The sequence below is a fragment of the Chinchilla lanigera genome, unplaced genomic scaffold (genome assembly GCF_000276665.1).
Source record: "Chinchilla lanigera isolate Chin_1 unplaced genomic scaffold, ChiLan1.0 scaffold00007, whole genome shotgun sequence".
Classification (NCBI taxonomy): domain Eukaryota; kingdom Metazoa; phylum Chordata; class Mammalia; order Rodentia; family Chinchillidae; genus Chinchilla; species Chinchilla lanigera.
The window spans coordinates 2198846-2211745 of NW_004955408.1; the positions used below are offsets into that span (position 1 = coordinate 2198846).

Here is a 12900-nt window from a genome sequence, read left to right on the forward strand (position 1 = left end):
TGCCTCAGTTTCCCTATTTTCTGTCAGTCTCCACAGAGCCTACAGAGGTACGGAAAAGATCTTCTTTCTTAAGGAGAGCTTTTGCATCGCTTGCCACAGCGTCAAGGAAATAATTTTGCAAATAAAAGGTCTTTCCAAAGTATAGGCCAGTGGCAATGAGGCCCCCAGTGACTGCTAAAACCTTCTCAACAATCTGTTTCATCTTCTCCCCAAAGGACTCATCACCCTCAGCCAACAGCAAGTGAGGAGATTGAAGGTTTGCCTTGAGCTCTTCCAGGGACACATTCAAATCCTCTGCCATCCTTTCTAGCGATTCATCATCCAGCCCAAAGGAAGACCTGTACAGGGCCAAGCTCTGCTCCATCTTCTTTATTTCACTTTCACTGAAAAGGGCCATTAAGGGAATGGTGGCGGATGCTCCGGCCTTCAGCGCTTCCAGCCAGATCTTCTGCTTCAGGGAATCTCTCTTCTGATCAATGGCGGCTTCTGTAAGGGCGGGCAGGCTCAGCATGAAGATGTGACGCTTGTGAGCAGGCAGGTCCTTCAGAAGTGTGGTCTCCAGCACAGGGAAGTCATAGTCAGACACATCAAGGCTGGAGACTAAGAAGACTTGAGCACCAGTCACTTGAGCTTCCTGCAACTGTGTTTCACAATTTTTTCGCATTTTTCCCAGGACTTGTTCCTTATTGAAGGTTCTTGGTTTAGTTCTTTTTTCGCTGTTTAATTCATTATCAATTTTTGTTCGCACAAAATAGAAGTTCTTCTTCATTTTGGCAATGGCTTTGGCCAATTCTGCATCATTGTATTTGAAACGGGTGGCAGAGACGATCAGGAAAAAGTCATACTCAGCAAACTTTACTTCCTTCAGATATTTTTTGGGAGGAAAATTGGTGGTCCCAATGCCGGGCAGGTCCCATATGTACACATTGGGAAACTTCGGGTGTTTATATTGGGTTCTCTTCATGGTGGTCTCCACAGCCCCAGTGGCAGCTGAGTCCTCCTCTTCATGCCCGATGCCCCGCAGGGCGTTGATCAGAGTGGACTTTCCGGCTCCACTCTCCCCGGTCACCGCAATGCTCAGGGGAGCATTCTCGATGTTTTGCAGTGCAGAGTTAACTGTAGAAACTGCTTTTGGAAAGTCCCCTTTCTCCAGAAAATACTGAATCAAGGCCCTGGTTTCCTCAGAGAGGATTCTACTTTCGGTCTTGAAATTGTTTAGATACTGGTTGACGCTGGAGGCCGAGTTAGCACTCGCTGTGTTAGCGTCTGTGGAGAACGACTGACCCATGGCTGTGAGCAGTCGAGGACTCTAGAAGAAGAACACAGGCAAGGTCCAGGTTAACACAGCAGGAAAGGCCTCGATTTCCTGTCAGGATCCTGCAGCACCCCAGTGCAGGTCCCACACTATAACCGGGAAAGTTTCTCATGGGCGCCCCCAGGAGTCCAGGCTTGGTGCAGAGTTGCCCCTTCCCCAGCCCCTTGCCTTGCCTTGGACCACCCTGCCCCTTTAGAAGACTCTTCATTAATTTCGGTGTCTGATTTTCCATTGAAACAGGTGTGCCTCCTTCCCCTTTGCTCAGATTGCTTTGTTATTTCTGTGTTAGGAAAATAATCTTTGAATATGACAGCCCACCTCCAAGGGCAGCAGTAGAACCAGCACCAAAGCACTTCACACCTGGAGTGTGACACCAACACCTGGCTTCAAACTACACAGCTGTGCTCATCAGCACGTGCAATGCTCATGAAAGAATAGGCAGACAGACCAGTGCAGCTGAGTGGAGTGCAGAAATGGACGTCCTTAAATGTGCTCCTCTGACCTTAGTCTAAGGTGGAATGGCAAAGAATGAAGCAAAGATGTTCTTTTCAGAAGAAATGCAGGAAGAACAAGACACCCTTGTACAACCTTCACAGAAATTAAGGTGGGGTATAGACTTGAACATAGCATGAAAGAAGTTAACAAAGGTGAAATTTTATGACCTGGGGTATGGAGTTGATGTTGAGAGATACAACAGAAATCCATCCATGAAAGATATAATTGGTAATGTGGACTTTGTCAAAATTTTAAAAATTATGAAAGACAGCATCAAGAAAATAGAAGGACCGATCCATATTTTGGTAAAAAAAAAAAAAAAAAAATTGCAAAGGAACTGCATACAGTGGCATGTGGCTGTAAAGCTGGCACAGGGATTCGGTGTATAGCGGGGAGGCTGAGGCAGAAAGATCACAAGAAGAAGCTCAGTGTAGAAAACTGAACAAGGCCCTGTCTCTACAAAATTAAAAAGAACTGGGCAGGTAGCTGAGTGCAAGGGCTCTGGGTTCAGTCTCTAAATTACAAACACTCATCTGATAGAAGACTATAGCACAGAACGCCCAAAGATCTTTAAAACTGACAAAAGAGAAAACAAATAACATGAGTGAAAAGCAGACCGAGGATGTTAGCGTACATCTCACCAGAGCAGAGGTACACATAAAAATACGCTCCACCCAGGGTGCAGTGAGGAAAGTACAAATGAGAATAGTGATGAGAAGCCACTAAGGCCAGTAGGAGCAGCACCAGTCTGAACACTGACCACAACCCATGCTGGCCAGGATTCGGGACAGCAGGATGGTTCTCCATCCCAGGCAGGAATTCAAAATGGCAATCCTCTTTGGAAGACAGTTTGGCAGTTTTTATAAAAGGAAATAAACTTACCATTCAGTCCCTGATATTTACAGAAAGTAGTTGAGAGCTTTGTTCACAGAAAAACTTGGACATTGCTGCTTCTAGAAGCTTTTTGCAGAATGCCAAACTGTGAACACAATAAGGTTGTTATACAGTAAGTAAATGGCTTATGAAATCGTCATGCCTCTGGACAATGGAATACAGCTCCGTGAGAAAAAGGAAGAAGCCGTTATGCCATGAGAAGACTTGAAGGGAACAAAAGCTCCAATGCACTTTAGTAAATGAAAGAAGTCAAGAGACTACCTACTGTATGATTCCAATTCCGTGAGGTTTGGGAAAAGGCAAAGTAATGGAAAATTCTTGAAATATCTGTGTTTGTTGGGGATTAAGGGTGGTGAAAAGGCCCAACATAGGGGACGTTTTGGGGGGTGAGAATACTTGCAATGACGCGATCAGTCTGCACAGGAGGCATTACACACTTGTCCAACCCTTGAGTGTACCAAGCAAGAGCCAACTCTAAATGATTGATTTTAGGTGGTACTGTGTGTCATCCGGGCTCCTCTGCTGTCCCAAATGCACCACTCTGGTGGAGGGTGTGGATAATGGATAGACTATGTGTATGTAAGGAGATCGGGTGGATGGATTGTTTTTCTCTTCTCTCTGAAACTGAAACTGCTCTAAAGAATATAAATATACAAAGAAGAAGGAGAACATGCGGGAGTATCCACATGGGTCATCCAAGCACCAGCCACCTGTCTGGGAGCCCACTCCTCAGCAGACTTCAGCCTTTGTAGTAAAAGGGCCAATAGTCAGGCAGGGAGAGGAGCCACTCGGGGAGTGATCAGGGCAGAGAGAGTCATCAGATGAAATCAAGGTGTGAGCACAGGCTGCAGGAGGGGCAGGAGAGGGTGTTCTGTGAAGGGAGGCCGGCCAAGGAGGTCCCTCTGTCAGCTTCCCTCATGTCAGCAGTGGATGTACCTGGTTCTGGAGTCCTCAGTACCTCCACGTCTTTAACAACAGAAGGCTATATCCCTGCAGTCTAGGCACAAGAAGGAATCATAAACCCAGGACTAAATAGAATGAAGGATGTGGAAGTACTTTACCCCAAATCTCTCAGAAAGATAGATGCTTTATAGCCAGAGCCAAGATCACGTCCAGGCAGAAGACAGGTTGAAGTGGCGCACTTGGCACCAGTAAAGGATCGGCTCCCTCCTTCAGAGGCCTCCTGGCAGTCACCTTCCATAGCCCAGGAGGACAGGAGATAGCAAGAAAAGCTTGAGAAAGAACTTTTCTAAGTGGGTATTCTGGATCTGGTGTGGTGTCCATGACCAGGGATGCAAGCATTCTCCATAGAAAGCAGAAGGGGGGAGGCCTGCCTGGTTCCCCAAGCGGGTGAGGGATCCATTAGCCACTAAGGGGCATGGTGTTAGTGCTGGGGCACGGCAGGACTTTCCTTCACGTAAATGAGAGGGCGAACCTTGGGCATCTGGCAGCTGAAAAGGCATCTCCTTGCTGTGTAGAAAGCAGCCCACTCTGGAGCTCCTTTGGGAAACAAGCTGTTTTAAAGTATAGAATCAGTAAGCCTAAGAACGGGACAGCCACAGCTAGCCAGGACCTCAGAGAGGACCCGATCACAGCCGCAACACCTGCTACTTGACCCCGGGGTATTTTCAGAGGACGTAGGGGTGGGGGACCCCTCAGAGGGTGTAGAAATGTCTGCTGAGACGGGTGCTGAGGAACTGAGCAGATAAAGAGAGTGGGGACCAGTGACAGGAACGGGAGAGGACACATGAGGGCCTCCAAATCTGGGTCCCAAGAAAATTTCAACCACACAGAGCCCATGCCTATTATCCAGTCTTAATCTCACACATCACCTCCTGGTTTAAGTACAGTGCTGTTAAACACGACTTTCTTCTCAACAATTAATCTGTGATAGCTGGGCAGAGCCCTTTCCCAGATGCCTGTCTCCTCGTCCTTGAGCCATCCAGTGCACTCACAGGGTGTGAGCAGGAGAGACAGAGGAGCAAGTGAGCAGGATCCATCAAGGACCGCAGGTGAATATCAACACAGAAATCCTCGGCTCATGCTCATGGCTCTTCAAGACTGTTGCAGTGGTTCTCACTTTCAGATGGAGGATCAAGGACACTGACCAGCTGTGAGCGAACTGTGACCTAATCCTTAGCAAATGAAGATCAGGGCTGAGATCCAAGGTGAATCCCCCTGCAAGCGCAGAGCTCATCTGGAAGAGGCAAAGGCAAAAGCCAGCATTTGCTGGGGAGCGGTGCACACAGGGTCAGAACAGGGCCAACGGTCCCCTCAGGCCCTCTGGTTTGATGGTGGACCTGCTTGGGTGTTTAGATGTGAGGTCGGGGGTGTGTGATGTCAGAAGTTCTCTGTGAAGGACCCTGTCCACTGACCCTGCTGTCTTTCAGAGGATCCTTCAGCAGTGCGAGGGGGAAAGTTTGTCTGTGACTGACCTCTGAAAGCGTCCAGATGCCCAAGTTGTCTGAGTAGTTTATGGCATCCATGCACCACCCCCTCCTCAGCTCGCAAATCCCTCACACCCAAATCCAGCATCTAGTTTCTTCCACCCTCTGACCCAGTAACCTATCAATTCTAAAGTATTAATTCTGTTAATTCTAAAATATTTATTCTAAAGTATTAATTCTAGTAATATTAATTGTATTAATTCTAATATTGTCCATGAATTCCAAAATATTTTGTCACTCACCAGTTTCTTAGAGAAAACAGATTTCTGGTGTCAGAGTTGAGCTCCTAAAGTTCTGCTAGAAGAGCTGAATGTGCTGGGCGTGGTGAAGCCCAGGTACAGAACTCGCTCTGCCCGCACCCGTCTTCTGTAGGCAGTGCAGGTCGGGCTTGGGTGGTGAGCACAGAGGAAAACTCTGCTGACCTTCACCAAAAAGTACTGCACCGTGTGTGAGGAGCTCTGAGGATTTAAATAGTTTTTGGCTCTACCCTCCTCCCATAGGAATCTGGACAGCAGCAGGGAAGCAAGGTACCCAAAGTGCACAACACAGAATATCCAGGCTCAGGAAAGTGAAACTGAAGCTCTGGAAGCTTCTCTTCCAGGAAACACAGCCATTGCCGAGCACTGAAATTGAGAAGCACCGTGGCTGTTTTCCCTGCTTGCTTTTCTGGTGACCAGTGAGGGGAGTGCAGTATACTCCAGATCAGGGTGTTCTGGTGACTGAAAACTAGTCACTCTGACCAGACTCGAGACTTCAGACCAGGGGACCTGAACCAGCACGTCCACAACTCAAGCTGAGTACTGGGCTGATGCCACTCATGGCCTTCCAGGGCGCTCCCACAGACCAGACTGCAACGCAGTGAGCACAAATAAGTAGCAGTGGTGGGCTGTGACCTTGAGCCCAGGAGCAGAACTTCAGAAAGCCTTGGAATTTCCAGGATTAGGAATGTCATTTTTTTTTTTTTTAACTCATTATGGGCTTGAGGCCATTCTTGAGCCTCTAGGTAAGAAGACAACATAAATAAAGGGCTCAAATTCTGCTATTCACTAGAGTAACTCACTGACATCTGGCAAGTGCTGTCCTCACTCTGGTGTGAGTGTAAAGGGCTCACACAGGGCAGGGTTTGGGGAAACACAGAGATTCCACAGCCTCTCCCAGGGGAGCAGGCACCTGGCCCTCCCAGCATAGGGTGCATTCCTCAGCCTGACAGATCCAGGGAGACCTGGTGCCCCAAAAGTACAATTCTGAAAATCTTGATTTTCTTATCTCCTTTTTATCCTCTTTTCACCTCCTCTATCCTCCCTCCTGGGCTGCAGTGTCATTGTAATTGCTTACACATGTGGAGCACGGCCATTTGGACATTGTAAAGCAGCTGAGTGACTCCAAGGAACTTTGTGAATGAGAAGATGGAATGGCGAGGTGTCTTAGTTACTTTTTCTCATTGCTGAGACAAAACACCCTACATCCGATGTTTAAGGAGGCAAGGTTTATTGAGCTCAGAGTTTGTAAAGCTTTCAGTCCATGATTGGTTGATTCCAGGACATGGTGGCATGGCAGAAGGGCATGGCAGTGTAGAATCAGTTCATGTTGGGAGGAAGGCAGCAAAACAAGCAAAGAAGCAACGCTAGGAAGAGACAACTCTCTTTCTGTCCCTTATATCTTTAGTCCTATCCAGTACTATGCTAAACCAAGCAGTGGACTTATTAAGTAATCATGCACCTCCAATTCCAGCACCACACACTCTAGATCCAGCCACCACTGAAAAGCCCTACCTATGAGTATATGATGCTTTGGGGGAGTTCTTAGACACAAGGCATAACATTCTGCCCTTGCGCCCCCAGGACTCATGCGCATGCCTTTATGCAAACTGGTTTAGTCCATCTCCAAGTGTTGCCAAAGTCCTAACAGTTTCAACATAGCTCAAAAGTACAAGTCAAAAGTCTCCTCTGAGATTTAAGGCAAACTCTTAGCTGTGAGTCCCTTACAAAGGAAAAGAAGGTTAAACACTTTCAACCGTCAGTGGCCGAAGAGACACATTTCCATCCCAAAAGTTACAAACACGGTTGTCGCAAGAATGTGAACAAAGCAAGACCAAAATCCAGCAGGGCACACACTAAGTGCTGTAGTTCCATGTGCAGTAGGAGAGGCAATCTGGGGCAAGATGAGAGCTCCAAAAGGATTGGAAGGCTCTTCCCCAATAGCACTGCTGGTGGTTGTGGCTTCCATGGCTTCTCTCTTGAGCTGTCTCTGTTTCCTGCTTGCAGTTTGCCTCAGATGATCCATGTTCCTGGCTTCTCAAAACCCTTAGGGTCTCCACTGCACTTTCAGCTCCACGCTCACAGCTTCACACACTGCCTTCCCGGGGCACGCTGCCGGCACTCCTAGGTCTCCTGAAATCTGTATGGAAGCCTTCCTCACCCCACAGTTCTTGCATTCTGCATGCACTGAAAACCTGCACCGTGTGGATGGTGCCAGACTCTGCCCCCAGCTGGAGCAGTAGCCAGGCTTTCTTCTCCTTCGGCATAGGGGTCGAGGGCCTGGGTGGCCGAGCATTCGCCACCCAATTCCAAGGTCAAATTCTCTAGGTTGCCAGCCTTCTGGAACTTGGTGCCCTTGGGCTTTGCTCTCAAAGCAAAGGATAAAGTCCTGCCATTTCTTGTGATGCCCTCAAGCCATCTTTTCCATTGTCTTGTTCCTTCTCAGCAACCTTGTCCTCTGCTCTATCTAGAATTTACTGGGATTTTCTTTCTGGCCAACTTGAGAATGTTTTAAATCATTCTCCTGGGATCTTTTCCCTGGATTCTCCACATAGTCTGGCTAAAGCCCCTAACAGTAGCCGTGTCACTGCCTCAAAATTAGATTGTGCTGCCATTTCTTCTGCAGATGAATTAGTCTGCCATCCTTAATCTCAGTCTCTGGCAAAGTCACTGGACACGAGCAAAATGCAGACAAACATTCTGCCAAGGTATAGCACACATGTTCTGGAGTCCAGCAGCCAATGCAGTCCTTCTTCCCAACGGAAACCTCTTGAGCCTACTCTATAGGCAGCATCCTTCTTTTTTTTTTTTCTTTTTTTGGATGGTAAGAAAATGTAAAATTTAAGTAAGTCATAATATTGACTCCAATATGAAAGCAAACTAGACAGAAGTATGTGCTTGATATAGTATACAATTATCCTGGGATATATGCAGGTGTCTTGTCAGATACTGAAAAACATAATGTTTGCAATATAGAAGTTGTGTGAAAACAATTGACCTTCATCAAAACCATGGTCCCAAATCTCCCTCTCTCCACCAAAGATTACATCAAATTCAAAAATATCTTTTGTTACACAGAATGTGGAGTAAGCACACCAACAACATTTAAATCGGAAGTATTGGACCACAATAACAATTATAAAACTATAAAGTTTACTTTTTAGTGGTGTATTCCTCCCAGTTGTAAGATCAAAACAAAATGATTACACCTAACTGCTAACCCTATTTGGAAGTAAAAACTACACGTAAATTCACCTAATTTAATTAGGAGACACACTAAGTTAAGCTCAAAAACTCTGGCATAAACAAAATGATATGATTATGTCAACTCAATATTTTAACGCTAAAGTGCCCAAATGCATAGATCAGATAATTACAAGTCATTTATTGAAAGATGCAGAATAAATACACCTTAGGTTATCTCCATCTGGGAATGTGTTTTCTGGAAAATTAAAGAGTAAATGTTGACATCAGAATTTTCATCTTATTTCTATAGGTTTACTTTATGTGAGTAGTTTTCACAGAATTTTCAACATAGACTTACATATGTAGGTTTTCTCCAGGATGACTTCCTTACAATTTGGACAATACCTGTATATGACACGTGCTTTCTCACTCTGCTTCCACAGGCTTTCTACCTAAGTGTGACCTTGTTCAAGTATTTAGACTCTATCAGCTGAATTTTTTTGAGCACTTCTTGCAAACCGAGTTACTCCCTCATGTGAGTTCTTTTATGTCTACAAAATGAAGAGCTGCATCAAATCTTTTCCCACACTGCCTACGTATATATGTTTTGCCATGGTATGCATTCTTTCATTTATTGGATGGCACTCTTGTGTAGTGAATGTTTCCCACATTGCTTATGTATACAGGTTTTGTTCCCAGTAAATTCATTCATGTGTTTAACAAGTACTCTGTGGGCTGAAGATTTCCCACATTACTGATACACACAGCATTTCTCCTCTGTGTGACATCTTTCATGTATTTGAAAATATTTTTGTCTAGTATGTGCTTTCCTACATTGTTCACACACACACATAGGGCTTCTTCCCACTGTGCATACTTTCATGTCTTCATCAGTGACTGCATGTGGTTAGAGCTTTCCCACATTGCTTATATACATAGAGCTTCTCCCCAGTGTTGGGTATTCCTTGTCTACGATGTGTGGAATTATCAGGAAATCCTTTTACACATTGCTTACATACATAGGGTCTCTCCTCATTGTGAATTCTTTCATGTATATGACAATTAGTTCGTTGGTTGAAAGATTTTCCACATTGTTTGCATACAAGGGCCTCTGCCCAGTGTGAACTCTTTCATGCCTTTGACAATGACTGCATCCACTGGTGAATGATTTCCCACATTGCTTACATACATAGGATTTCTCACCAGTGTGGGATCTTGTGTGTCTATGATATGTGGAGCTATCGGCAAATCCTTTTCCGCATTACTTACATACATATGGTTTTTCACTAGCGTGGGATCTTGTATGTCTCTGACATGTGGAATTATCAGTAAATCCTTTTGAACATTGCTTACATACATAGGGTTTGTTATCCGTGTGATTATTTTTCATGTATTTTGTAACTACTCTGTGTAGTGAATGTTTTCCCGCATTCCTTGCATACATAGGATTGCCTCCTGGTGTCATTTATTGCATAAACTTTACAATAATGCTGTGTAGTGAATCCTTTCTCACACTGTTCACATACATAGTGTTTGTCCTAGTGTGAACAGTTTGTATCTTTGACTGTGTGCTGAATACTTTCCCACATTCCTTACATACATAAGGTTTCTCACCCATATGTGATCTTGTGTCCATAATATGTCGCGTTATCAGTGAATTCTTTTCTACATTGCTTGCAAACATAGGATTTCAACCTGTATGTTTATTTTCATGTATTTTATCAGAACTCTGTGAAATGAATGCTTTCTCACATTTGCTCCATACAGGTTGTTTCTTCTCAGTGTAAATTCTTTTATGTCTATAAAAGGAATTTTTATGAGCTAGTGCTTTCAGGTATGTCATACACACACACACACACACATACCTTCTCTTTAGCATGTTTTCTTTCATGTATTTGAATACGGTATGACGAATGAAAGTTTTCCGACATTTTTTGCGTACACACAGATTTCCCCCACTATCATTTCTTTCATGCATTTGAAGAGCATTGGGTGTGCTGGAGGCTTTCCTACTTTTCTTACCTAAAATCATCTTCTCTTCTGGGTAAGTTTTTTCCCTAAGATCAGAGGAGACTTTCCAGCAGTGTTCATATTGATAGGGTTTCTCTCCAATCTTTCTCATTCCATGCTTTTGAAAGAACTGAGTATCAGTGCAAGTTTTTCCATGGTCATTACATTTACACAGCTTCTCTTCGCATCCTAAATAGTCATCTGGATTCAGTCAAGCATACGCTATGATGGGCACACTGAGGATCAATTGCCCAGTCAGGGGCTTTCTACAAGGAAGGCTTCCAGTGGTTTTAAGGTAGCTTGCTGCATGTCTACATTAGCGTCTGGAGTCCAAATGAGTAATTCTTCCTGTTGTTTCCAAGCTTCATATTGATAGCATTTTTCTCCCTCTCCACTTCTTGGATTCCTTCAGCAATTTTTACGCTCTTGTTCAATTTGCTGGTATCCTATGTTCTTCCTATAGCAGTGATATTCATAAATGTTTCCCACATCTCGTGTCGGTAGAGCTCCTCCTACGACACATTCAGCAAGGTCCATTCCTCTGTTGTGTAGTTCACAGCTGTATCCCCAAAGTTCAGTGCTGCCTACAAAAGTTTCCCTCCAGGGTGAGTTCATTCACTAAGATCAGATGTGGCATCCCCACACTGCCCATATTGATAGGGTGTTTCCACAGTCTTTCTCATTTTGTACTTCGGAAAGGACAGGAAATCACTGCAGGCTTTTCCATGTTCTTGACATTTGTACAGCTGCTCCTCAAATCTCAAATGCTTGACCGCATCATATCTTAGATTTCTTGAGCAATTTTTGTTCTCTCCTTCAACTTGCCCGTTATCCCATGTACTTGTGATAGCATTAATGCTCATAAATGTTTCCCACATCACACATCTATAGAGCTTCTTCTGGGATGGATTTGGCCAAGCCCACTCTGCCAAGGTGAAGCTCACAGCTACATCCTTGGAGGTCACATTGCGTGGCTTGCACTTCTTTGAGGATCCTTTGCAGCCTGCAGTAAAATGTCACAGAAACAACAGGTCTAGTAAGCTCTGGACTCTCAGCCTGGAGCTCATATTGAACACTTGAGCGCCTGGACCAGGGAAGAGCCCTCCTTCTATTTTCAGTCTTTCTATCAGTCTTCTGGTTTTCTGAGCTCTGACAAGAATCTCCCTGAAATTCAGCTTCAGACATTCCAGGTTTGCTTTTTCAGCTGGCATCTCTGAAGCTTTTCAAACTCTTCTCACAAGCTAGTACCAAAGGCTTCTGATGCAGATGGTCAGGAGTAGTCACAGCAGTAACTCCATTTCTCTCTTCTCTCTCTTTTTCTTGGAGGGGTACTGGGAATCAAGCTCAGGACCTTGCATTTGCTAGGCAGGGGCTTGTGCCGCTGAGCTATATCCCCAGCCCCTCTGTTTCTTGTTGCTTGCTTGCTTGCTTTCCTACTATCTGCCCACCATGACCTGCCTTGGAACCAGCCAATAATGGACTGAAAGCTTTACAAACTGTGCACTAAATAAACTTGTCCTTCTTTAACTATGGACATCAATTATTCTGTCTCAGAAATGAGAAAAAGTAAGACAGGTGATGCAGGAATTATGTGAAAAAATTAATGGCAAATACAGTTTTATAATACTTTGCACTGTATGTGTGTCCCTTCCCTTATATATTACACCTAACCGAAGACCCGCAGAAGGGCTATGAACAGGCTTTATGTGAGGTCCAATCTCAGAGTGGTGAGAGTTGGGGTACAGGTTGTGAGGCAACGTGGGACTAGGGGCACTTCAGGGTGATATGTTAAATAGCTGTCACTGAGGCAGGAGATCAAGGTATCGCAAAAATGGCTGGGGAAGCAGGTGTGGGCTGTTAATTACACAATCCCAGGACATATGTGCACAACAGCTCCCAAAGCCCTGCAGATGGGCCTTCTCATAAGAACCTAGGCAGGATTTTGGTAGCATGGCCCAGACCTGACTTCAGCCAGAGGACTGGGTGACACTAAAAGGAGTCGCCACTGAGTTTTTTGCACTCTGTTCTCTCTTGCATGGATGACCCACCCTCGTGCTGTAGGGTGTACTCCTTCTCCTACTTACACTTGGGCCAAAATTACTCTGGACAGCCTGGAATTTTCCCTACCTCTGACCACCTAACAGTTTCCCCTGAGCATCGCTCTGGCAGCATGTTTGTTTATGTATTGACTATCCGGAATGTTGCTGGGGCAGGCGTCCTTACAACTAGTCAATGCTTGTATTGAAAAATTTGGGCACCCAATCCCGGAGGCCAGGACGCGAGAACAAAGACCCCG

At 45.1% G+C, this 12900-nt stretch overlaps 1 protein-coding gene across 2 annotated transcripts in view; it reads right to left on the minus strand.

Annotated features, from left to right (window-relative positions):
• Positions 1–6: 6 nt before the first annotated feature.
• The window catches only part of LOC102012740 (interferon-inducible GTPase 1-like), a 78088-nt gene continuing 65194 nt past the window's right edge, over positions 7–12900 (minus strand). Inside the window, exons 7-8 of one of the 2 annotated variants that reach the window (XM_013508115.1) lie at positions 2286–2309; positions 7–1279 (exon numbers count right to left, since the gene is read on the minus strand). In XM_013508115.1, the coding sequence (XP_013363569.1) occupies positions 14–1279; positions 2286–2309 (1290 nt within the window). In that variant the 3' untranslated portion in view covers positions 7–13. Of the gene's footprint in view, positions 1310–2285; positions 2310–5393; positions 5566–12900 lie in introns of those variants that run through there. The other variant, XM_005376044.2, reaches the window with a different exon arrangement.